Raw genomic sequence first — 27,387 nt, forward strand, 5'->3', positions numbered from 1 at the left:
AGTTAACTGGTGATTTTAAATTCTTGGTGTGAATGGTTATCTGTGCCTCTTCCCCTATGACAGCTGGGATGGGCTCTAGCTCCTAGGGCTCTAATTTCCAGACTGACTAAACACTGGAAGGTTTGCTATAACAAAAGTTTAATACAAAAACGTCACAAGTTTACAATATTTTTGAATCTATAATTATATAAGACTATGTAGGGATTAGCTGAATTATTTTATCCAAATAAATAGTAATAAAAATTGAACCTTCCAAGCACATTGTGAGGAGAAACAACTGCAGCATTTTAACTCCATTTTGAACTTCACAAAGCAAAATCTACAGGACGCATTGCCATATTTAGTCGTGTCTTACTTATGCAACAAATTATTTATTATGTACAAAAATATAGTGAGTAACACTGTGCATGAAGAATAACAGAAGCACTTCTTTGCTTTTCTCTAACATGCGCTGTAGCACAGAAAATCCAGTCACTGCTGTGCCAAAAGCTACACATGAAAAAATGACCAGAGCATCATCGTAAGCTTCAGAGCAAAAGATTTATTACAAGAACAACTTGACAGCATTTTCAAATTCAGAAAAAAAAAGTGAAACATTGCAGTATTGCTATTTCATACACAAAAATTCCACAATGTCAAGCAATCTGTACATTTAACCAAAGTTTTAGTGAAAATGGCATCTGATCACAAACATTCGGATTTCGCTGATTGGGGATACGGAGGAATGAGCGTTTCATAAAATCCCGTGTAGGCAGAAAGAGCGGATTAGGACAATCAATCGTTTTAAGATTGTAGAAGTCATGGCTCAGTTAGCCTGTACATTTAAAACACCAAATACGTGTTCGAACAAGCCAAAACAAATGTAAAATGAAAAGAATTAAGAGTACATGTTATAATGTGTTTATACACGCTAAACTGCCCACTGGCTACATATTGCAATCAATGTCGCTTTAACAATACTGATACATCATGAATCATTTGTAGCAGTGAGGAGTCAGCGCATGATAAAATTACTGTATCTTTAAGAGATGGGACACATAAATAAGTTCACTTTGCCTTCAAATCACTCTCATTTTTTACTGACAACATTTCCACTGATTCTGTCTGTCGTCTCGAACTTGGGAAACAGATGTCACTTGAGCCCATGAAAGATGATTTCATAAATAAATAAATTAGACCAGCACTACTTCCCTCTTTACTTCAAATCTGTACATATTCCCATACAGTATGTACACAAAGATATACACACTCTCCTTTCCCAGGCCATGCTCTGTTGGTGTCCAGCAAAAACAATTTTATCAACATTTTCTTTTCCTTGCCTCCACATTGTGTGGGAAACAATCATCAAATATTAATATCAGTTTTTCCTTCGCTCAAATCCAGAAGCTCTTGAGATTCTATGGTTTCTGCAGCCCACTAAACAGTATACCGCTTTCCAACTTTACACCCTTCAACACATGCTAAATACCAAAAAGCTAGTAATGTAGGCTCTGTAGCTGGAGTCTGGCTTGTCATATTGATGACAATTGTGTGAGAGCTTCACAAAGTAGGCTCAGTATCCAGTTACAGCATCCATTATTCATGCACCCCTGCACACATGCAGACACTCGAGTTAAAGCCAGTCAGTCTTCATCTATCAAACCTTACCATGTCATACCAGACCATTATTGGCTCTAATCAGCACCAGGACATTTCAGTATCATATCAAAACAACATTTTCTACCACTGAATAAAACATTTCTCTCTTTTTTTGCCACTAGATGTCACCATAAATTGCGCCACATTATTGAAATCCATCTGTTAAATAGGCGATAAACAACCGAGGGAATTCAGAGGAAATACATCATATATATGGTTTTCATTATTTGCACATCCACCTCGGGTATAACTTATAAATGAAACTGGCTGGTAATGCTTTTTTTTTTCTCCTTCACATTCACATCCAAACTTTCTAATTATTATAAACAGTTAAAGATGGCAATGTAGTGTTACCTAACAGATTTTAGTGATGTTTAGCTAAAAACATTTAAAAAAAAAAAAAAGTAACCTGTGAAAAATTGTTTAAGGCAAAAGGAATTTTCAAGGCATTTTCAACACCAGTATTGCATAGCTAAGAACTGAATACAGTGAATATGTACATTAGACTGTATATTCCAAGCCTTGTCTTTACAAAATACCCACTCTCAGCATGTATTTACACATTCATTCTCCTTAGCATTTAATTCCAGAGTACAGTTTGGTCAGAGGAGGAACTCAATATTTAAAATGTCAGCGACAACTATATAAAGTAATATAACCTTCCCCCATGCTCCTCATATTTTTGTTGTACACTCAATGCATTTAAATTAAACTTTTTAAAATTTTACTGCATTAAACATAATCTTAAAAACCGGTAAGACATTAAGCATTCAAACAAAAAGCATCTATCTTGTCTAGAACAGCTTATTATTATGAAAAGCTGACACTGTTAAATAATAACATGAAACAATTGTACAGAAACTGGTAGTGTGCATAATGTTCATAGAGCCAGAGATGGGTGTACCTTAGTCTATGTTACTGATTACTGTAATGTGAGTATAGTGAGTCATATATGAATACCACTAATGTGGACAGACTGAAAACATCACAGTCATCATGCCAGTATTTTCACTATAAGGCAAGCAGAAGTGCTATGGCAAACCACAAGAGGGAGCCAGTCTGCATGACTCAAGGACTAGTGTTTACATCGTTTCTAGACTTGCAGCTTTAAACCCCTGGCACTTTACCATGCCCCCTTAGTGAGGCACATGGCAGCACATATGCTCTCTCTTTCTATTTCTGTGTATCAACTGTGAGAATTTCACTAGTGACTTATAAAAAAAATAAAAGATTGGCAAAAGCATCCCCATGCACACATTAAAATTAAAAATTACAGTAACATAAAGACCATTCCTTTGGTAATAAATAATTTGGCTTGAGTGCAAAAAAAGCAATGTGAAGCCCTGCAGTTATTCAGGGGAGAACCTAAATGGAGAAAAAAAGGAGCGTTTGACATGCAGTAAAAACTGTCTGTAGCCCATTTTTATCTTGTTGGGTTTTTTTGTTTTCTCTTTTTTAAACACAGTAGTTAAAGTTCATGACAACAACCCCCTCCCGTGTACTACCCACAGTTTCGTTTTGTGCTACATCCAAGCTTCAGTGTCCACGCTGCCTGACTGTGTAGGGTAGGCGCAGTCTTTGTTGCCCATGGCTGAGGAACGAGGATGAGGATGGATCATATCAGCGAAGGCCTGGTGCAGGCCCTTGCATGTGGCTTGGCGACTGGTAGGATGGGAGCTCTGAGGAGACAGCGGTGGGGTGTGGCAGGGGGAAAGAGTGTTGTTCGCCTGCAGGTCTCTGTAGCTGACGGGGGTGGGTATGCGCGAGGGGCCGTTTTCGGGCCTGTTGTCAGTGCGAGGCCTGAACCGGCCCCCCAGTTTGTGCTTAGGGATTGGGTCAAGCCTGTTTGCTCTCTTTGGCCCTTTCTTAGTCTCCAGCATTTCTCCATCAGCGTCCCCGTTAGTCAAGGGCAAATTTGGTGGAGGGGACTCGGAGCGGGATTCGCTCAAGCTGAAGCACATGGAAGAGTTTTCACTTGAGGAATCCTGGAAGGAGCAGTCCTCAGAGAGGGGAAGGGGCAGAGATGATGGACAATCCTCAGGGCCTGGGAGGTCAACACTCCCGTCACCATTTTCCATGTCATAAGGTAAGTCGGGCTGGTGATTTTCCAGTGGAACATCTCCTTCAGGCTGTGTGGTCCAACCAAGAGGATCCTGTTGATCTATCATCCCCCCTTCAGGAGGAGAACATCCATGTTCTCCATTCATATTCCCACATTGAAAAGCAGGTTGCGGGGAAATGTCATTCATCAAACTATCTGACTCTGTGTCTTGAAGTCCAGGCAAGGAAGAAGGGATTTCTCTCTCTTCCATGGAGCTGGAGATAGCTGGGAGCTTCTTGTGACCCCCTCCACACTCCCCCCAGTGTTCAGGCTCTCTTTGACCAAAGTTGTGTGGTCCCCTAAAATTGTGTCCAGAAAGTAAATTTAAGGGGTCCTCCAGTGGGAAGTGACGAGGATTAGTTCTCTTGGATTCCCTGAGGTCAGGAAGATTTCCCATCTTGGCCCCCACATTCAAGGAGGAGGTGGATGAGTTGGAAGAGGAATAGGCAGAGTCAGTGACATTAGGATCAGTGAGTACTGCCGCCGGATGCGTCCCAGCTCGCTGCAAGCTGATTCCACCAGGAGCTTTATTAGACACTGCTCTAGCCTGCTGTGTATTGGCAAGATACTCAGCCTCAAAGCTGCGATAAAGATCATGCTCCCTCTGGGGGTCTAGCGCTGGCAGCAACGGGAAGCCAAAGCCCAGCCCTTCCTCCTCAGGTTCCTGGCATTCCAGACCGGATGCGTTCTTATAGTGGCCTCTCCCAGCAGAGCGGGAGCCCTGTGAGGTCCGAGAGGAGCGGGCGGCATGATGATGTGAGTTGCGAGGAGATGAGTGTGGTGAACGCCGCCCCCCTGATGTCACAGGTGGCAACAATCTGCCTTTTCCTACGGAGGGTGAGCGAGGGGCAGGAGGTCTGGGAGTAGTTATGGTCTTCTTGCTGGGACTACTGCTATTGTTACTCTGGACCCCTTTAACAGGTGAGTTAGAGCATGAGGACGATTGCCTTTTGGAAAACCCAGCAGCCATTCTTGGAGAGGATGGGGGCAGTTGTTTGGCCCGAAGGTCTTCTCGTCTCTCTGAAGGTGGAGGCTGAGGATCTCTGTAGGAGAGAGCGGGTCCTGGGCTGGCATCACTGGACCGAGTACGGCTGGTTAACTTACTCTGGCTGTGGGATCGTGGACCGAGAAGCCTCCTTGGGCCCTCGTTTCCAAGAGAGCGGCCCCTTTCTGTTCGAGGCATCCGCGCTCCTTCAGAGGAATCTTGAGGTGGGTTGGGTTTGAGTATCGGCGTGAGTGCAGAGCGTTCCCGTGACTGGCTGCGTGCACGAGGGAGTGAGGGACGCAGGGATGGGCTCTTATTTCCGGCTACAGGCCTCTCGATCATATGTTTCCCCTCTTTACGATTGACAAGCAGCACTACTTCTTCACCAGAGCGCCGTGAAGCACCCCCAAGAGACTGGCGCCCTCCGCCTCCTCCTCCTCCTCCCTTAGAGGAGGCCGTAGAGGAGTCACTGTCGCCAGACAGACGTCTTGTTAGTGGTGTAATCGTCTCCTTATTCCTGGACCATAAGGAAGAAACAGATTAATTTATATTTATAATACCTAACACATCTATAAAAGTAATATTTTCTTATTGAGTTTGTGTTCATATCCACAGGTTTATCCACAGGTGGTACAGAGTACACACCTGTGGTAGTATACAGCCCCCAAGACACCCACAGATTTTCGGTGTCACCATATTCCTTCGCACCAGCATGTGACCTGTAATGTGTAATATGCAGGGATTTCTGACTATTTCCAACCTGACACTGGTGCACACAGACAGCGTGTCCGACCTCAGGCTCATGTGTTTCTTGGAACAGTGGGCAGTGACAGCCAGAGGGATTACAGCAAAGATGAGAACAAGTGGGGGCAGGATTAGAGGTCTCATAGTTTTTCTAGCCCAACACACACCACTGTGCTTTCCTGACCAGAACACACTCCACTGTCACGCACCAGCAGGACCATCGGGTTTAACTGTTTAATCAGCTCAAAGTTCACATTACGGGAAGGAGAAACTTAAATAGATCCCATGAGTATTGATCAACAGAGTGCATACTGCTGGTTTATTAAAGACCTAGCAAAGGCTGTGATATTTGTTTGATGGAAGATTTCCGGCATTCATCGTTTTCTATACAGCACTCAGTCTGTTTCTTAAATAATATTGATAAAGTGTATTTGCGTGTTTTACTGAGCATAACTTGACTTTTTACTTAAAAAATATAAGCAGCATGAGAAGAAAGCAGACACATTATATATTATTTACAACTTAAAAAGCCTATAAGACCATTTCAGCACAACAGCCCGCTGCGTTCCTTTGTTATGAATTTTAATTACTGATTTAGAGAGACTATAGGGGCGTCGTGCTCGACTTCTGTGGTTATCCTTCAGAAACTATATTTGTGTTTATTCAGGCTTACTAATTTATCTGCATGGAGCCCACCTGTTGACCTACTTCTCCACTTAGCTGACCAGTTGTCTAGGGATAGTTGTCAGATTAGTCTTTATCTTTGAAAGTGGACGCCCCATGCACACAGAGTTAATTGAAATGAGCTGCTGCCTTGACGTCTGGTCTGAGCTATCGCTCATAACAGAAATGAGCTGGATATTGGCTTAGAGCCAAAGTAAACCACCATTCAGCTCCTAATTATGTTAAACAAAGGCACCCACACACTCTGACATATTCAAAGGTATGTGGAACATTTTTCATGGACTTTAGACTTAGAAGACTTAGAAGACTTTATTTTATCTATTGTCTCTATATCCATATAATAAATGCCATGGATAAAGATCTCAGTATTACCACCCTTTCTCTGATAGGGCACTTCAGAAGCATGAAAGCCAGATTTGTGGTTATTTGACACTGACTTTACAGACCATCTGTTTGCCTTTATGTGTAAAAAAAGGCTAAAGCAACAGTTTCCTCAGACTCTAACCCACGATAGATGATTAGAAATCTAATTAGTGAAATGAAAGGGAATTGACAAGTCCTTAAGAGAGCTGATTAAACATTATAATCTCTACCTTGCAGCCACAAGGAGGTGCTGTAGGGTGGCTGTGTGTTATGGATTTATCAGGGCAATGTCACCTGAGATTAGAGAAATCTGCTCTGCTCTAATCTGGGGCTTTCTGGTGTATTTGTTGTGTGTATGCCACTCTTTGTGTATGCATGTGTGTGTGTGTGTGTGCCTGTCAACAGACACAAAATCACAGGTCACAAAAATGAGTATCTCTCCCAGGCTACCCATAACAGATTCATTTCTTATCATTGTATTACACTTACCCACACACTTGCCTGCACACTTGGGTAGACACACACACACACTCACCTGAGAGGATTAAAGTGGCGGGGCTCTGAGCGATCTCTTGGCGGCTTTGGGAGAAGACTACGTGCTGCGCCAGAGTCGAGCTCTAAAGAGTTCTGAGATCGGCCTGCTCGTGCAGAGGAAGATGACGAGGCACACTGAGCAGAGTGGGGCTCCAGGGACCGCCTGTCAGAAGGTTTATAGGGAGCGATGCCATCATTTCGCCAGTGTGGACCCGGGCTGGTGGAGCGGGAGGAGTGGGCGCTCGAGGACTTGCTCTGGGCTCCCTGACCTTGGCCACTAGCTTTAGCCTGATGGTAGCGGTGGGCTGTGGAGACAGATTGTCAACAAGTGGTTTGGAAAGACTTCTAACCAACATTGGCAGACAGCCTGTACAAGGATAAAAGACATCAAGTGGTCAAGAAATACACTACAGCTAATAACTGTGGCATCTAGCTCTTTATTAGCAGATAAATTACAGCAGCTGCTGCCCACAAAGATGGACTCACTAGTCGAACTAGCCAATCAGACAATGATTTGTCATGTAAAACACTTAGAACAGCTTATAACTCTATTATCTTCAGCATGGCCTCTTACTTTAGATCAGGATGTATACTCTCTCAGAGTTTTAGGCATGAACATGTCCTAATCAAAGTAGCAAAAAAGTTCAAACTTGCTGTACAGATGTGTTGTTGGATCATGTAGCAGAAGAGTTATTAAAAAGTCAGAGCCTCGGGGTTCGGTATGACACAGACTGACTGTTGATGGGTGACAGATTCAGATGTGAATCATGATCTCTGATGTATCATGATTTATGTAAGCCGAGCCATGATAATAAATCTGTTTTGTAAGGGGCTAGTGGAGAATAGGAAATGACCTCACCGAAAGCAGCACAACGGCACGGGTCATGCTTGTCCAAATAGTGCTCTAATGTGTCCCAGCCCCCTCCGACACGCACCATCACATGGGTACGAAGGACCTGTAGAGGAAAAATAGAGAAAAAAGAGACTTCAATAGAGAAAAAAAATGGACATGCATATTCATACATTAAAAAATGGCTAAACTATGAGTAAACTGCACCAACACACACAAGTAAACATATTCCACAAACAGGGCAGCTTGCTGAAGGCTGCCCGGCTGGCCCTTAGTATTACATAACCTCTAGATGTGCCCCTCCATGTGTCCCCATCTCTCCTTTCCCCACAACTCCTCTCTCCAGCATCACCCCCAGCTGCTGCCATTATGAGGGGTATTCATTACTATGCCAACACACAATTAAACAGAGTACGGTAGCATAACAAAGAGCTCGAAGTGTGCTTTGGCCGCTTCTCGCTCATGCCTCTCAGCTGTCTTCCCCGTGTTTTCAGGGGGTAGCAGGGTGAATTTGCATGGAAATAACTCACCCCTGCTGTCCCCCTCTGCTGAGACTTCAGTTATCAGGGAGAGGGGCAATGAGAAGAGGGGGCCAGGAGAGCCATAACACAGAGGGGGGGTTGGTGGATATGTCCCTTCCTCTCCTCTATGAGGTGCACACTTCCATAGGATCAGACCAAAGAGTCTCACTCCAGGCAGAAGCTGCCTTCACCGAAGCAGCACTGCTTGCTTGATGTGACAGCCCCGTGGATGCATCCCCCTACCTTGGGTTGTGTAACACAGTCTGCCAGCCACATGTTTTGAAGGCTGTAACCCTGTCTTTGAGGCCACAGGGGGCAAAGTCATAATGGCAAATCTATGCAAGCTGGCACAGAGTTTATTTCCACCAAATCACACGTTGCACAGCATCGCATCTCCGTGTCCCTGGTCAGAGAGAGGGCACAGACATGTGCGACAAAATCTGACGCCACCTTCTCCCCAGCACAATCCCCGCCAATCCACTACAAGTCATTTCATTGGCCTTGCTCCGCTACTACATCAAATCCGTAAAAACAGCTGATCTGCTTATCTCTATCAGACGTGGAAGCATAAACTGCTTATTCTCCAATGCTTTGGCCTTATGTCAGTAACAGGTTTATGCTTTCTGTGATGCTGCGAGGCCATCGCGAGCCAGCAGTGAAAAGCAGGGTTGCGCAATGTTCTTAATATATCATCATATTCATCACTGCAGTATTAACAGTTACAATAAAAAAAAGATCAAAAAGGTAGAAGGTCGAAAAAAGCGAGGGATGGACTGTTCTTGGAAATTCTGCAGAAGAATATTTTGACTTGGTTTTAATGTACAGTAATATCTCTGCTGTATATTCTCTTCCTTTTTCTCTTTCTTGTTCCTTTCTCTGTATGGATTTTTTTGAACAGTGAAATTTTTATCCCCAAAAGCCTCCAGCCTGTGCTATAGGACAATGACCAGCGTGGTTTTAAAACTTTTTTTTTTTTTTTTACCAACTTTTAAAACTGGGTCTTATTTTCTTAAGCATAATACATTCTTGTTTGTTAAACTGATACAGTCATGTGAACAAAGTTTTTATGGGACTCCATGCAATCCTGTGTAAAACTAACTCAACAGCTTGTAGAGCGACCTTTAGCAGCAATAACTTGAAGTAATATTTTCTTTACTGTACATTACCTCCTATTCTGAGATGAGAAACAAACCTTCTGTCTCTCTTTCTGTCTCCAATAAAAGCATCTTGCTGATTTTACTTTGAAAATTGCACTAGCTCTCATGATGGTACCAGATATTAAAAGCCTCATACGATAAATTTCAATTTGTACTGCAGTATAATGAATACAAAGAAAATTATTAGGGGTCTAAAAATGCTATTTGTACTGTATTAATTTACAGGCTCTGCACAAAGCAACTTCACTGTCGTCTCCTAACAACAGAAAGGTACTGTGTATTTAGGATAATCCCCATTTTATCATGTGAGATGCTGAAACATGATTACAGATATTACACATTTTACACACTGGTAAAATTGTATCTTTGTATCTAAATTTACTGCAAAATCAGAAATTCAGTGATCAATCTGAAAATATAAACACAAATTACAACGTCACATTGTTCTATTCATTTCACTTCTCTTTGTCTCGTTTCCGTATTCAGTAAGGTTATTACGCATTTCCCCTTTAAAAAGGAATGCCGCAGAACTGCTGAGGAGTCAACTGAGGCTGAATAGATGTTTAGGGACCATGTTCCACTTTAAAAGAGCTCTCAGCTGCCAGATTTCCCAACCAACGGAGGGGTATCACCAGTACAGAGACCCAATCCCTGTTTCTATGGCAACAGTGAACAGAGACTTCTTGTCATCATTGCGGGGGCGTGATAAACCAACGTCTTCTTAAATCATGCTGGTGACTTAAAAAATTGAGCACATGCTTCATTTCATCTGTTGTGAATGTATCGCCTCCCACTAGGGAGCAACCTCCCTCAAGGACAAAGATGCTGTATTGAGCCCCCCCACCTCGTGCTGGCTTGCTCACTCGCTTTTAGGACTTCATTCCCCATTTTCAGCCCGAGATCCTTCTTACAGCCTCGCCAGCTGAATAGGGGTTTGTTGGCTTTCAAGGCGACTGCCCGTTTCCTCCCATCAGAAGAACAAGGGAAGTGTGTTGGGTGCACTTGTAGCTGCTTGAGCATATGTGTAATCTCTGTCATCCCCAGATAGGCGTCAGGGGGAAGGCGGAGCAGCATGAACACAGCCAATCTGACAAGTAAAAGGCTTAAAGCACACTCATGAACACACAAAGCCCATTCTCAAATTGAAATGTTACTTTAAATGGCTGCTGCAACAGGCGAACACATGCTTATGCTGATTACACTGCTTATAAACACGTCACACACCATCTCAGGGACTGCATTCGAATTAAGATGCAGAGTCAATAAAGGGGAGGGTTACTGTGTGTATTTTTATCTATTTTGAGGAGGGGGAGGTCTAATATTTTGAGACAACAGTGACTTTTTTAACTGTTCTCAGTGGCTAATAAAAGCATGGATGTCAAACTCCTTTTACATTGAATTTGCTACATTTACTACACTCCAATTTGCTCTCCCCTTTCTGTCAGTCTACAGAAATGAAACTGGCAAGACTTTTCATCCATAAATTGTAAGACCTAAATGTTTAAAGTTACAGAAATCTGTAAGTTAATTACTTTGGTGTAGTGAATACAGTTAAAAGCACAAAATCTTTGTCCTGCTTTGCATGTTACAAAGCCATCCAATGAGCCAGTTTGGAGTCTTTACCAGGTTGATTCTGGCCCCCAGGCCTTAAGTTAGACATCCCCGATTTTGAGGATAAAATTTCAGTTTTCATCTCATGAATTATTAATCATTTCAAAGAAGCTAAAATCAATAAAGGTTTTCAGAAGCATGAATTTAATAACTCCAACATGGTGATTAAATTTTATATCCCACTATAAGTTTTTTGAAAGAGTAGAATTTGTCATAAAAAAGTTCGACTAAATCACTTACTTAACCCAGGGACACCCCAGGGAATACTCATGCAGTAGACATCGGGTACTATTACAGATTAGCTCAACTAATCTGAAAAAAAAACCCCTCAAATTACATTTGAAAATTACAAATTTTAGCGATCTGACCACATTTGAGACAAAAGCTACTTAAATAACGGATAAGCAGAAGGCAGAAATCCAAAAAGTGCACCGATGATATTATTAGATAAAAGCACAGATAAATATTTGAATTATTTTTAAATAACATAAAGGATAAACAGTGCTCAGACATAATAAACGTCAGCAGTTACTGAAAGTAGTCGTGTCACGCTCCCTGTGGCATTCATTAGTCAGTCAGACCTCTCAGGTGATCAGGTGCAGATCTTTTAACTTTTCCTAGAATTAAACGTAAGTGTAGTGACGGTGTTTCTGTTTACTGTGGTTATGGTTTTCGGAACAAGCTGACTGCTGACCTGAGATTAATTACATCTGTGTATACAGTTAAAAACAGACTAAAAATCTTGTTAACTTACACGGGCCAACACTCGGGTTCTTTTGTGTTAAGCATATTTAGTTTGCTTGTAATGAAATGTGCAATATAAATAAAACTGCCATTCTTTAGTTTTTACTTGTTTCTTCTCGAGCGTTCTGCATGTGTCTGCCATCATGTTTAGTGCTACTCATCGTATTTCATTGTTACTTCTATCTTTTGGTTATTTCCTTTTTTAATCTGAATGTTAGTTTTCTAATTTGTCTCGTTGAGCTCTCACTTCATGTTTTTGCCTCGATCTCATTACTGTCATCTGTGTTTGCTTGTTTTGCATCCGTGTCTTATCACCAGTCAAATAATGTCTATAGATTCCTGTGTTAAAATGGCATTAAACTCACATTTATAATCTGACACTGAATTAGTAATAGCCTCTAATGGCAGTTTCCTCCTTTATAACCACTAATTAATTGCATATATGTGTATACTGACCCATGCAACTAATAACAAATTGTTAATGTTGAAGATTCAGAAGCAGAGCTTAAAACCAGTGGCTGATTAATCTGTAACACTGCATTTGTATGTACTCCATGGCTTCTCCATAGCATTCCTTCTGGTGCACCTGTTTTGGATTACCTTTTTGGACCTCACAGATTTTCGGATTCTTTCTCAGTGAATAAATGCTTTTTGCTTCCATGTCCTGGACTTGGGTCCTTTTCCCAGTGACACGTGGATGAATGGTTTGAATACTAGGCCAACAGCTATGCAGAAATGGTAGAAAGGAGAATGTCCTACCCACAACTGATGGTTATGGTTAGCTGAATGTAATCACAAAGTGTTTTTTGTGTCTTCACATGAAGACTAAAGAACCCATTTATCCTTCATATCTACCAGAGCTGCGGGGCATGAAAAAGGTTGGAAATTACTAGCCTTTAATACAACTCGGGTTAGGTGTTTTTGAAAAATGCTATATAAAAATATAAATCTTCAAACAAAAATGCTGGAAAATTGATTATTGATGCCGTGTCCACATATCTGGAAATGGAAACTTGCTTGTTGTAGCAGCCAGGGAGCTCTGATTGCTGCAGATATGTAAATAAACCCAGAAACACTCCCATGATACAACCATTCCCCCTTGTTCCAGGAATGGACTGGTGCCGTCTTGTCTTCCATAAAACTGCCCTCCGTCTGTCTTCTGCGTAACTGTCCTGTCAAACTGAGAGCTGGAGCCGTTTTATGGATGTTGTTGAATGTTGAATGTGTAAACCGGATGAGTGAGGTGTAGCTGTATGTGGGTGTTTCTGAGTGTGCGATTGGTGCGTTACTCCTGGCTGTCACAATGACTAACGCACATCACACAATCTGTTTTTCAAACATGTATCACATGTCATTATATAAGTTGATGGTGTTGGCTTTTTTTCTAGGCCAAGGAGAATGCCCACAGAGCACAATTACAACGCTGAGAAGGGCCTTGTAAAACACTGAAGAGTCAACCCATTTTTAAACACAACGGCTCAGTTTTGCAGACCTGGATCTGCATTGATTTTTCCTTTTGGTGTAGGACTGGCCTGACCCGCATGTGGGAAAGCAGCTACAAATCCCACAGTCTCTAAATTCAGAACACGATACATATTTGGAAGCTGGTTTTTTTTTATCTATAACTCAATATGTATAAAAAATTCTTAATTTCTTCAACAAAGACAATTTTACCAAAAATGTAATCATATATTTTACATTACATCTCCCAGTGTGGGCCAAGTGGTGGCGCTAAAAGTGAAAATAAATAAATACTGGCATAAGAGCAGTCAGACACGCCTAGAGCAAACCCGGAAAGCCGTTCAAAGAGTCCATTATCAGGCTGTGGTACATGTTAGGTAAGTGACACCAAATCAATCTTTGGTATCAGACGACCTTCCTGCACTGTCCTCTGAGGCCTGGTGTGGGTTCAGTGGCAGCTTTTGAATTGAAAACGAGACCAACAGTCCAAGAGAAACAGGCTACAGCCAAGATAAGGAAAACTCAGGAAGTGACCTAAACCTCTATTTGTGTCTGGATGGAAAAAGTACAATCCTGGGAGTGGGCCAGATGAAGGCAGTTCATAAACACTCACTCAGGAGAGAGAGAAATCATATTACTGTTCCAGTTTAATTCAGCCAAACAGCTGAGGGATTTCTGCTGGTATGTTATCTTGCTCTTCATGAACCAACAAATGATCCCATATGGTGCTACCATATGGCTCCATGTAATTGCTGTATGCCCGTTGTGCTATGTGCCAAATATACACGCACATGTGACAAAATAAAGGAAAAGCCAACAGGTGACTTAGTAAGATGTTGGACCACCACATGCTACATGAACAGCTTCAATGCACCACTTGCATTATTTCTCCAAATCTATAGCACTCAACAGGAGAAACAGGAGCAGCGCCATTCTTCCAAAACTTTGTGCCCTCGTTATGTCTTTTGATGACGTTGCTGTCTTGCCCTCCCCAACAAAGCAGAGCTATTAGATCCCCCAATGTCAGAGGTCCAGGGTTCAGGTTTTTCTTTTAATTTGTCCCACATCTATAGTATATAGTCGTATTGTCAGCTGAAATAAATACAAATATATACTATTCTTGCCTGCAGCTTACCCCTATGTTATAAGCTCCTCCCACCAGAAGGGGCACAGACATGTAGGCGCTGACATTTGGTTTCACAGAGAAATCCAAACATCCCAGGAGAAACTCCAGTCCTTAACCCATTTAACTGCTGCATATTATTCCCTTCACAGAGTTTTTCATTCTTTACACCACAAACCTGAATCAGACCATTTCTATAACAAAATGCTGAAATTTCAATGCAGGTTTTTGTCGAACTACACATGCCACCTACCTGGCTCTGAAAACCTTAAAAGTAATCGTCCTAATCCAGGTGCATAACTGCTCATGCTTTATTTTTGGTTGTTTTTTAGTAATTTGGTAATAAAACTTACATCATTCATCTGATTTTTGAAACTGATTTCGTCTGACAACGTGACAACAAAGTGATGGTTCCAGAAATATTAGGAGACAGATGTTAAATCAGATTCATTTTAGGTAGTCACTTGTATGGCGATGGAGGCATTTACTTAGCTCTTGTTAGCTCTTAATAAACACCAACATACCGGTGTACACCTTCCTGAATGTTTTCAAACATTACTAAATCAGCCAGAGGCCTATATGTCCAAATGATCATTAGACTGCAATATATGGCATCTCCAGCTATTATATGTCATATCACTGCACATATCATAAACCTAATTTAATGTAATAGATTCTTACATACTTCTGTTAGGCCTACTTAGCTAAGCTACTGTAATTATAGTGTTACAGTTTGCTGCTGAATGTGAGCACAAAAAACGTTTGGACGCTCATTGAAATTTTCAGGATTATTAAGGTAATTATACTATTTACAGATTTTCTGGTGTGATGTGGTGATCTGGTCTGATCTCTAAGGTTGAAAACAGCACTGTGCTGTAAGCAGGTTAAGTAGTTAATATGAGTCCTATAAACTCCATTCTTATATCTGTGCATCAGATGAGCAAGAAGATGAATACAGCATGCTGAGAAATGACAGGTGGCGAGTGCTTTTTTTATTAAATGTTATATACTAAAGGATCAATGGCTACCCAAACTGTTGTGGACAGTCGTCGGCTTAATTATTTGTTTAAAAAAGTCAAAACAAAGAGATAGGAAGGGATGGATGGGGACAGGAAGGGGGCCCACAGAGGCTGCTTATGTACAGACCCCAGAATTCTGAGATTAGCTCCTGGGAAGAGCAGAAATGTTCTTTGTTCGACAACATCTGTGCACAATTATGTAAAACTTGGTTGATCACAGTAGTTTTCGTTTGCCTAAGTGTGTTTTTAATAAAATTGCATTCAAATGAAAAACTGTGCCTAACAAACATTAAATTAACATAAAGGTAAAAGGAGTAGTAAGTTAGGTTTGACTACTTGTACTTGTGATGTTTTCGACTGTCAAAACTGCCGTCTCAACATTTTTTACATTCTCATGACAAAACTAGTAATGTGGACATTCTTACACAACATTGTTTGTCCCCTTATCTGTCAGAGTAAAGTGCATATGAAGATGTGTATCACAGTGACAAATATCTGATGATGCTAGGGTTTATCTTGGCGATGGCTTACTCTGATGAAGATCAGTGCGCTGGAGTCCCCCACTTTGTACTTCCCCTCTGACACCTTGATCATAGGAAACTGAGCTGGACAGGAACACTGCCCCAAAATCTCCCGAACCTGTAAAGGACAAAAACAAAGGATTTTTTTTTTTTTAGATTTTAGATGATTTATTCTTTGGGCACTTTAACCTTTATTCAACAGGACATTAGGGAGCGACTGCGGGGGCACAATCAAACCCAGGCCAGGTGAGCTACAGCAGCAAAAACAAAGCATTTTTAACATTCAGATGAGCCACACATGATGTGGGCTACCTAAGAGGAAGCTGATAATGATCCTTTCCTGTTTCCCAACATGACATCATGATTAGTCACAAACTTGCAACAACGAACAACGCGCTGCTGAATGTGAGTGTTGCGTGTCAAAAACACAAAGCCTCTGTTTTATGTTATGAGAAATGAGCAGTCTTCCTAAGTATACGAGTGTGTTGGAGTATGTGTGTGTCATCTTCCTGCCAAAATATTCTCTCCAACCCCCCCACTGGGTGATCAAGCACCGCGCCCCGCTGTCTCACCACAATAAAAGCCTTTTCTCACCTCGTCTCTTCAGAACATTTGGTCATTAAGTTCACCGCTAAATGTCACAAAAAAGCCAACAAAAACACAAACACAAAATACACACCGGACGTGCTAATTAATACTCTCCCTTTCTGGCTCTCTTGGCTTTTTACATGACCGTGTTTGTGCCCGTGACATCATCAACTAGAGGGAAGAAAAGAGCACAGAAACCAGACTAGTGGCGATGATGTCAGCAGGCCGGTGCTGCCAGATGGGGTTTGAATCGAGAGAGTCAGAGCCGGTGCCCTTGCTGTGGTTACGGGTGCTTATTAGGCAAGCAGAGTCAGACACAACTGCAGGGTGGAGTGAGATCGCTCGCTTTGTTGCGCAGGCCTGCCGCTCTTGCTGGATTGGACAACTTTGATGTTTTTCTTGGCGTCTCTGTCAGACAAAGGCGTGTGCACACTTGTCGCGCAGCAGCCAGAGAAAGTAAAGCTGCAAAGTGGACTGAGGAGAGCACAGAAGCAGGATGAAGGATGAATAACTGCTTCATAGGTGTAAAAATAAGGGGAGGGGAGGGGTGCATGTAGATATTAATCTGATTAAATACCTGATTGTAGCTTCTCCGCTTTAGCTGTTTACTGCACCTTTTATGCTATCCGCAGGGCTCAAGGGATATTGCTTGTTTGTGTATATGTGTTTGTGTGCACGCTCTACCTACCGCATAACCGGTATGGTGTATTCAGAAGATGAAGGTGCCACCTTGTTATTTTCTTGAAATAGCACCCTTCTTCTATCCCGTGCTAATTAAAGAGGGAGGCCTCAGAGCTAAGCCTCAGGATCTCACCTGCGCCTCTGTTCTCCCTCTCACCTGTTTGTATTGAGGCTCCTTTACTTCTTCTTTCCTTTTCTCGTCTGCTTTGTTGTAGATCAGCCACTATTTTTAGCCCGTGCACTGCCTGACCAGACCTATATTTATCTTCTCTTTTTTTTGGTTTTGCTTACATTTTTACAGCTGCTTGCTGCTTCTCTTTTTGTCCGCCCAGTCACCCACTCTTTCATTCTGTCAGTAGGTGGACTAGGCCTGTTTGGAAAAACCCTAGTCTGTGTGTTAATGGAAAGACTGCTATGGCAACAGACGCACACATAGCATTACCCTTCCCTTTCTGACCATACAGTTTCCCTTCTTTTTTTTCACTGCAGCTATAGTAAAGTCTCTCTCCCTTGGTCCTGTTCAGATTAGGTTTTCCTCTTAATGTGTCACATTAGAAACACTGAGCAGGATGTAGATTTGAAGTGTTTTTTAATAGTAACCCATTCAAAGAGCAGCCCTTGCATTTAAAGTATTTAGTCAGTGGATTCTTTGCTGTGAAATGCTTGCACTTCCCATGTCTTCGCTGTGTCAACAATGACAGATAAACTGAAACTAAAACACGCACGCACACAGGCATGCACTGCTTATGGTGGGGGGTGGGGGTGAGGCGAGAGATGGGGTCACGCAGAAAACATGTGGAAGTGGAGCTGGAACACTGGGGAAAAATTGGGGGAGGAATTATGGATGCCTGCCGGTCTCACGAGAGACGCTTTCAGCGAGAGCTGCAGATGTTTGAGAAGCAAGAGAGAGAAAAAAAATGAAGATGAGGGAAAAATTCACAGCATGCCCCTGTACTGGAAATCTCCTGCATCTGTCTTAAGATAGGAATGCAGAGATGGTTTTGCAAGAAGACAAAAAGGAATATTTTCAAGAAAGTTTTGTGATACTTCCTTTGAAATGAGAAGCTATATTTGTTTCTCTGAGGAATTTAACATTAAGATCATGTGTTCTTTTTAACAATCCCACAGCACAGATCTTGTCCTATCTGCGCAGTATGAGTCAACAGTGTCCTCAGTCCTTTCCTTCCTGACCTGCAAACACTGCAAGGCCAACTCATAGAAAAGGGTGAACAGAGGAAATGGGAGCAGAGGAGTTAAAGATGTCTCGGTTTTGTTCTCTGTGCATATTCTGTACTGATTTCGAATAAAGACAAGCATGCAACACTGAGACTTGACTTTGCATCTGAACAAAATGTCATCATCACAAAGGAATGTCCAGGGTTTCCAGTTTTGTTCTACTATTTGTTGCTGTATGGTTTGAAGTCAGTGGTTGTTATGCAAACACACAAACACCAGGTTTGATTTTTTTTTTTTCTGGTTTTGTGGCTCAGGGTTTTATTCAGATGTACTCTCAGATCCTGCAGATCCATTTGAATAATGGTATGCTCCCTTCATGAGTCAACACCCACGTACGGCCACATTTCACCAAACATAGGTGTGCTGGACTCCTGTAAGTGGCCCCTTTTATGAGTATAAAGGGACGGATACTCGCTGCTAAATTCCAACAATAAAAAGTGAACATTACAACTCACTTCCCAGGAATTTCTTTCTACAGGGCGTTTCTAGATTTTGACTTTTGAGCCCTCGGTGATACAAAAGCGTTAATAAAAGAGCATGTGCCTCCAAGGTGATGTTTCCAAATGACAGAACAAGACTCTTCTCTTAGCTTATCTGCATGCCCTGAAGCCTGGAAGCTTCCCCGGGATGAAACAAGCGTGCCGTCAGTTAAGAAACAAGAAAACTAGGCCACAAGAGGCTCCTGCTGTGTAAGGGAGATTTTTTGGAACTTGAAGGGTTATTGCTTCACCACCCATAAGCAAGCGTTCCCAGAGCTCTGAAAACCGCTACACTTCAAACGCTATCCACCTATTAAACCGCTGCCCTGACAGCCTGTATAAACGACTTCTCCGTGGACAACCACGCTTTCTCATAAACTGGGAACAGCTTTCGCACAAACGATCTCATTAAACAACACGGGGGTGGAGGGAGGTGATGAATGGCTAAATGAATGATAATTATGTTTTCTAATTATGTTGGACCTGTAGCCCAGGGGAATGAACTAAAAGTGTTCAGACACAGTTAGTATGCTGGAGTAAGAGCCTAGCCTAACCAGCAGAGAGAAGAAATGGAAAAACAGTTGGATGAGTGCCCTGGGGTCAGATAGGTCACTTAATGCCCTTACATGGGGAGGAGAAAAGGAATAAACACATTTACAATCATTCTGAAGGCAGCAGTTTGCTGTGCTGTTGAAGAAAAGTGCATATACACACACAGGCTTTAATACTGTTTTGCCGTGAGGGTAAATAAATGCAACGAATTCTAGCAAAACCTTTAAACCAACTGAGAAACATTTGTATTTTCTACTGCTTCTCCATTACATCTGTTACTATTAGAAGCACTATTATGTTGGAAAATATCATAAATCTACATGTCATTTTCGTTCCATCTCAGGCTCACGAAAACAGTTTTTCTCTTCTACTAATTTCTTTGTTTATTGTCTAGTATTTACTATTTTTTAACTTACTCGTTTACTGATGTGTTTGTTTATTTATTTCTCAGTCTTGAGTTGTATATCACTTATCTTCCTTGTGGAAAATAACTGATAATGACGCAGGGCGGTACCGCAGAGTGGGCACTTGCATCCGGGGAGGAACTAGGGGATGGGACTGGAAGTGCGGCACCACTGAGGAGGTCTGATTGCTGATAAGCTCGCCTGCAATTAGGAGTGTTTTTTTATCTCTGACCCGCAGTGCCACGATTTCTTATTTCCTTGCATATTTGTCACATTTATGTGTTTCATTTTACAATTAGACAAAGATAAATGGTAAATAAATGGTAGTGCATCGTAGTCAAAGTCCGGACTTAAATCAGATTGGCATACTTTAACATGCCGGTATCAAAGTGTCTAAAGATACAGTTTCAGAGTTCTTAGTTCTTTGCTAAGTTGTCTGTTATGTGTAGACACAACACTGGTTCATCACTTAAGTTTTTAAGTTTTTATGCTTTAACTATTTATAAGTCAGTGTTAGAAGTTTGGCTTCCTGGTAGCAAAACGTTAAAGTTTCATACAGTACTGTATTCTGTCAAAAGCAGCATTAAAACAACAACTCTAAAACAAAGTGGGAAAGTAAGCATGCAAAACTATAGGCAGCAGCTAGTTGGCTTAGCTTAGTGCCCTGGTTAAAAGCATTTCCACCTCATAAACATGATGGATTTTGTTTGTTAATCTGTATGAAACAGAAAGGAAATATGTGCTTAACATATAATGTTTTAATTAGTGAGCTTCTAAGATCTCAGTAGATGTTTTTTGCTGTTTTATACTGTACTGTATGTTTGCCCAGAGGTGAAAGTGTAATCATACCTGCTACAGGATAGCTAGCATTTACTGCTTTAAGGAAATCGTGCTCTGTAAATCAATGCCCTTTTTTTGGCCACATGACAAGCACCCACTTAGGCTGAAGCAATATAAGAGTCTGATGGGCATCATGTGATCTAAGAGCAATAACACCATTATTCAGCTGCTCCAGTCAAAGAGCAATATCATCATTCAGTGCATGAAAATGAATTATCCGGCCAAGGTTGGGCTGATTTGCTGGTTTGTCTCGATGAGGATCAACAACACTCAGTGCTCTCCTTGTGGCAGGCAAGGTTAGAGGAATTTATGTTTAATCCCCACCTGAGACCAGCTTGTAGAGGCTGCAGGCTGGTGGAGAAAATAACCAGCGAATCACTGTTCATACAGACAGAAAGAGGCAGATCAGACGGACACCCAGTTAAGTGATAAACATGCAAACGATCAGCTGATAGCATCAAGTACAACAATAAAGACATAAAGTGGGCATTATGCAAAACTGAGGACTCAGCTGTTCCATGTGCACCGGGCTGTCTGGAAAACGAAACGAGATGGCGACAAGTATTACTGTGCAAAATAACCACTGATAACAGCGCACCCCTTTAAAAGCAAAGTGCACGTAGCAAAGAAAGGAGAAAGAGTGAAGGGTGTTTTGCTCTCTCAGCAAAGCATCTGAGTGTGACCCGATGCAAAGCATGACCTACTTTTCCATTTCACCCTCTCTACTGTAGCTCTCCCTCCCAGAGCCACATCTATTCTAGTCAGGTTTAACGGAGTGTACAGTGAAGTCACTCTAGGCACATTTTCTGTCACCACCCCCCACCCCTCCTTTGTATACCGTGAATGCACGAATGACACCATAAGGTTAACGGAGCAGTGTCCATGCATGTAGTCATAATACACACGTTATCTGTCTTTATCACCCTCCCCCTTTGCCCTGCTGATGTTTCCATCCAAAGATCAAGATGCCAGCCTTTGATTACCTCACTGCCAACAGTAGCAGTCGATTCATTTCCTCCTTCCATGCCCCCAACGAGACATACGGATCCACTCTTTGCTTTATCATCTCCAGTAGGGACAGATGTGGGGGGATGGGTTGCGAGGGCTCAGTGTAAAAACCGAACGAAGACAGAATGTCAAAGCCCGGGGTGTGAAAAGAAATGAACCAGTTTATATGAGTAAGCAAAAAGAAGCAAAGATGGGTAGTGAAGGGTAAAAATCTTTTGTTTCTAAGCTCAATCAATGTGCAACTGCTTAGGTAGCGTAAATAAAGCATGTTAGCATCCATAATTTGTAATGATTTGGATTAAACAGACTGCAGTTTGTATAGCAACAACAAGCATATTTTACTATTGAGACATGCAAATACTTGCGTGTGAAAAACACCTAGGAGGAGATTTTACTGAAAGACTGTCATCCTACAAATATTTAGGTATTTGGTTGGATGACAGACTTTCCTTTAGAGTGCATATTGGGCACTTTGTGAAAAGTAAAAGGTTAGATTGGGTTTTTATTATTGAAATATGGACAATTTTAATTTATCAGTTAGCAAAAAAAACTTCTACAGGTGACAAATGTCGTTGATTATGGTGGCATCTGCATGCTGCTTACATTTCAATGTCTAGACTCGCAGCTTTTTTACGTGTCATATCAAATTTGTTGTCGCTGTGTACTTTATGATCTGGTTTCTTGGTCTTTGCTAGTTTTAAAGAGACAACTTCACTGTTATATTTTTATGTACAGCTTCCTTTTATATCTGTGTAAACCCTCAACATCTTCAAACAGCTGCTATGATTTGTGGTGCTCTACTTGGCTATTTTGCATCTTGGTCATGGAATAAACTTCAGAGCACGTTAAAGCCGAATGCTTTCGTCTCCCTGGAAGAATTCAGAGCTCTCATAAAGACTTCTGTAACTGAAGTGTGCAACTGCTACTCAGAAGCTGGACCTTGAATTTGTATTGTTTTGACTCTGACTTGTTTTATCTTCTTTTATGTAATTTTTGATGTTTAACTTGTAATGCTGTGATGGTGTGCCTACTTGGCCAGGTCTCTCCTGAAAAGGAAATGTTAATCTCAAGAGACTACCTGGTTAAAAAAAAAAATTAAATAAAATAAATAAGAAAAAAGCACAGAGACCTGGAAAAGAGACTAAATGTATCTGTGAGGGTACAATGTGTATTTTGGGGGGGTTTTTTGCTTCAGCCAATCAATGTCATTTTCATAATCCCTGTATGATGATGATAGGACAGAAAATCCCCTAATGCAAAGGATAAACAGTATTTGTGGGTATATTCAGCTCACCCGTGTGAGCCAGCTGCTGTCTGAACATCTTTGGGACTGAGAAGAGGAACATTTATTGCACTCAGAAGTCTTAGTGAGTCACTTCCCCAACATCAGAGTGGAGCACTGGAGCATGAGCCGGAACCTTAACATTGACAGATTAGTGGCAGACTCTGGTGGAGAGGGTGTGTTGAAATCAGGAACGTCAACAGCTTACACCTATTGTATAGAGCAGGTAGTTGATGTGACACATAAACTGTCTGCACTGCGAGTCATTTGTTTACTGAGTCACTTTATTCTTGCATAAGCCAAGTAGTCAGTGACAAATTATAACTTCTGTGACACTTCTGTGATTGCTGAACAGCCAAAGAGGGAGCTGTAGTTTGAATTATCATGGCCTGTCTGTATACTTTAACTAATTAGAATAACGACATGTAATCCTATTATCACCACACTTGCTTTGTCTCAGTAATAGGATTAAGTTGATTGAGTAACCACTAAACAATGTGCTGAAGAAGATCCATACATGCATACTTTTTCTTAACTGCTTATCCCACCAGGACCGTATAATTTGAGCCTATCCCAACTGATACCGGGCGAGAGACATGCTCCATCACAGACACAGAGAGTCATCCACACCAACACTGTGTGGTACTGTGGCAGGGTATTTCTCTATTTCTTAGCTCAGAGACTTTATATGCAAGTGTGATCTATTCTTTCATAATTGAACAATAAATAAATATCCTGTATCCCAGTCTCATGTGAAGCTGCCTTACAATAAACATTTCTTCATAGATATAAAGCTCAGTTCCAATTTCCTGCTTTTAATTGAAAGTATTATGGGTAAACATGAAAAGATGATATCCTGACTTTAATCAGTGATTGTACATGGGTATTATCTCCTTCCACTACCTCACATTAATAATATTTTCTATAAGAATACATAGAAGCTAAATGGAAGCTGAACCCTCGCATTACCAGGATCTTTCATGACATAAGAGGCTGATAATTAATTGATGATATGTTATCAATAATGCTACTGGGTATGCATAGGAAAACGGTTTGTGGAGAGGTTAATAAATTATGTATTTATTTTTAATGTAGAAACAAAATTAAGTCAATGTGAATTTAGATTCATCTCTTGTAAATACAAAAGTATCCTGGTGGATAAACTTGTGACTGTGCTTATAGAGGGAGAAGAGGTCTTGAGCCTTGCAGCTAGAAATGGGTAGCAGATATTGATCAAACTATGTAGATGACAGTGTGGATTTTATTTTTATTTCCTGGTAAACAGCCTGTGTCGGAGTGCAGGAAATAAAGAGGTATTCAGTGGAAATATATATTACACACAGTCTGCCACCAACAGCTGATATAATTAGACAGGATGTGTTACTAAATACAACACGCTTGATGATAGTGTACTATTTTAATGTTGCAGCCTGTGGTCTAAGTGCCCTGATCACATTTTTTTAAGAGGATGGAGAGTTTATTCATCACACAGATGATAACAGATAATTCCACTCCCTAAACCAAAAACAGTCAAATCTGTGTCTCGATCACAGCTGAGGCATGCTGTCAGTGTAAAACACAGCAAAAAGGAAAAATGGGAATGAGCATCTGTAGCTTTCCTGTGATGATTCTCTCCCAAAAATGTAGCTCGCTTGTATAACCCTCAGTCATATGAGCGAGGGATAAGGACAGCGCACATCTTCCTCCACGTGCTCTCCTGTTCTTTGGAGGTCACACACTAGAAATGGGTCTGCATGAGTTTGGCTGCTGACTGTCTCCCCTCCTCCCTCTCTGGTGTCCCTCACATTTTTGGTGTCAAAGACAGACATCAGCATGACAATATTACAGCCACCCCCTACTCACAACCTAACAAGCGTGCGTTGTGCTGGGCTGTGCTCATTAGCTTTGCGCTGGCAAGATCTTTGCCTCCATCACATGTTCATGTGCAGCATGCTCTGTCAAAGGTCAACCAGTTCAGCACAATGAATGACAAGAGTTAATGGTTTGACTGCAAAGAAGAGGGAGTGTTTCAGAAGCAAAACTGCCCAAAGGGACATTCCCGGCATCTTGATTGAGCAGATACAGAAATGCCACATAATCAGGAAGCTTGTGATATTGTGTTGATGTCAAGCTAAATGAAAGAAAGAAGTGATACTAAGTCTCTGGGAATTTCTTGAGATCCAGGACCGGTATTTCCAGAAGAATGCAGCCGATTTGACCTGTGACTTTTCAACGCTTTCCTGTAGGAGAGGGCAAAGCACACAGGCCCTCCAGAATTGAAGAAATTTAACAGTGCGTCCTAAAACAAGCTCAGATGTTTGCACGCACCCACCCCACAGGTGATCTATCAGGCTCCTGTGTTCTTTATATCACTGACATGGTACTTTCAGTGCAAGTGTTTCACTTTTGGCACATTTTTGTGTTTTACTGTGGGAGAAAATGGGTCTTCTGTGAGCTGTTAGACGCGGCTTTAGCACCAGTCAAAACACACCGGTTGATATTTACTGTAGACTGAGGCCACGTGATGGAAAACCTCTATTATACATTTATAATAGGAATAAAGCGTTCCTGCAAATCCACTTCCACACTTATGACTGAACAGCATGGAAAGTGAGCAGCGGGATCATTAGGCTGCACTTAACCTTCCTAGTTCATAAAGCAGTTATGACACATTTTGGGTTTACGGATCTTTTCATTCGTTAAACTCACCAGTTCATCCAGATTTCGCATGTCACATAAAACTCTCTTCTGCTGCCAGATGAAGGGCTCTGGATCTGGCTCCTCTTCATCCTCCACACTCTTACTGCTCTCCTTCCGGCTGAAACACCTGCTGGGCGAGCTCTGCTTAGCTGGCTCCCCTTCATCGATCCGCAGGCTCTCCTGGTCCCGGATCTCCTCTTCGATCTCCTCCTCCAGCTGGATCAGCATGGGGGCCAGCATGCCGAACTTGGACCCACGTCGCGCCACCTCAAGGAGACAGAGAACGAAATTCTTCTCGTTGCATTTCTCCACCAAGTCGTTGGTCTCGAACATGAGGACGTCTTTGATCCAGAGCTCCTGCCTGCACCAGGTGATGAAGTTGGACACGTTGTCCCGCGCCACAAACGAGCCGGGGACAACATTGCGAAACTGGAAAACGACATCTTTAGATGGCAGCTTCATGGACTGTGCAGCTTCGGGATACTCCAGCTGGAACTCGTGCGCAGCGCGGTTCACGTTGTTGGCGTGCCGACAGAGGACACAGCCCGTCTCCAGCCCTTCCATAAAGGTGTCCGCAGTGATATCCAGATCATACAGGGTGTTAAGCCATTCAGCCAGATCCTCCTTCATGGCATACAGGTACTCCTCGCTGGATTTAAAGGGCCGGATACTCTTGGATGCGGCGGACTGGATGTTGCTCTGATCAGCCATATTGTCGGATTATGTATCAATAAAGTCTACTTGATAATTCCCGATTGTCTCATTGCACAGCTGCGCTCCGAAGCCTCACGCGCAAAGAAGAGCAAAACAACCGCGTGGACGCACCCACGCCGACGTGCCATGAAAGCTCCTTGAAGCCAGGCTTTGTATCGTCACGAGCACATCGGGATGCGGAGCGGCCGTGGCGCATGGATGCGTTTTCCGGATATCTGCGGAATTTGTTTCCTTTAACGAACGCATCGCCGAGTCCCGCGCGAGACCACCAGTTAATCCACACTGTGGCCGGTAGGTCCTCTCGCCCACAGAAATCCACGTGTCGCCATATCAGTGTGCGAGGCGGTCAGCCAGAGCAGAGTGAAATGAAAAGCACTCCGCAGCGCGCAGTCCTCGACTCATTTCACTGCGAACAGGCTCGGCCCATGATGCGCCGCCTCTTGCGCTGAATATGTTGACCTGCTGTAGCTCAGACCAGCACAGCGACTCGGTGGCACATCCCATTATGAGGGATAAACGGAAGAGAGGAAAACTTAACCCCCTGTTTCCCTCAGTGGTGTTTAACAGTAAAGGAAATCAGTGGTGTAGTCTAAGTAGGCTACTCTGTCGGTTTATTTCCACGCCACTCTCGACTTCTGCTCGTCTGCTTCACGGCCTTTATGGAATAACTTCAATATGAATAATAATAAAATGTTTGTTTGTTTGTTTTTTAATCAAATTAAACCAACCAGTAAGATAAAATAATGCAAATATAGGTTTCATTAGTGAAGTGGCAGAAAAAAAGATTTGTTTTTCTTTTACAAACCAATTATTATTGGAACTATTAATTATCCATGATAAAAAATTA

The 27,387-nt window shown here is 42.1% G+C and overlaps 1 protein-coding gene across 1 annotated transcript; it reads right to left on the reverse strand.

Moving 5' to 3' along the window:
- Positions 1–521: 521 nt before the first annotated feature.
- Positions 522–27,021, reverse strand: gas2l1 (growth arrest-specific 2 like 1). Its single transcript, XM_031755456.2, has 5 exons — positions 25,836–27,021; positions 16,067–16,174; positions 7,909–8,005; positions 7,051–7,354; positions 522–5,241 (listed from the first exon to the last, which is right to left on the reverse strand). The coding sequence occupies exons 1-5, from the start codon at positions 26,535–26,537 to the stop codon at positions 3,162–3,164; spliced, it is 3,291 nt and encodes a 1,096-aa protein (XP_031611316.1). The 5' UTR covers positions 26,538–27,021; the 3' UTR covers positions 522–3,161.
- Between the last annotated feature and the right edge of the window lie 366 nt (positions 27,022–27,387).

This window comes from Oreochromis aureus, linkage group 12 (genome assembly GCF_013358895.1).
Source record: "Oreochromis aureus strain Israel breed Guangdong linkage group 12, ZZ_aureus, whole genome shotgun sequence".
NCBI classification, from domain to species: domain Eukaryota; kingdom Metazoa; phylum Chordata; class Actinopteri; order Cichliformes; family Cichlidae; genus Oreochromis; species Oreochromis aureus.

Coding starts and splice junctions, on each gene's coding strand:
- gas2l1 (XM_031755456.2), bottom strand. CDS start 26,537: ATGGCTGATCAGAGCAACATCCAGTCCGCCGCATCCAAGAGTATCCGG. Junction 16,175..25,835: donor TGCGAAATCTGGATGAACTG/GTGAGTTTAACG, acceptor TGTCCTTTACAG/GTTCGGGAGATTTTGGGGCA. Junction 5,242..7,050: donor CGCCACTTTAATCCTCTCAG/GTGAGTGTGTGT, acceptor CTTATGGTCCAG/GAATAAGGAGACGATTACAC.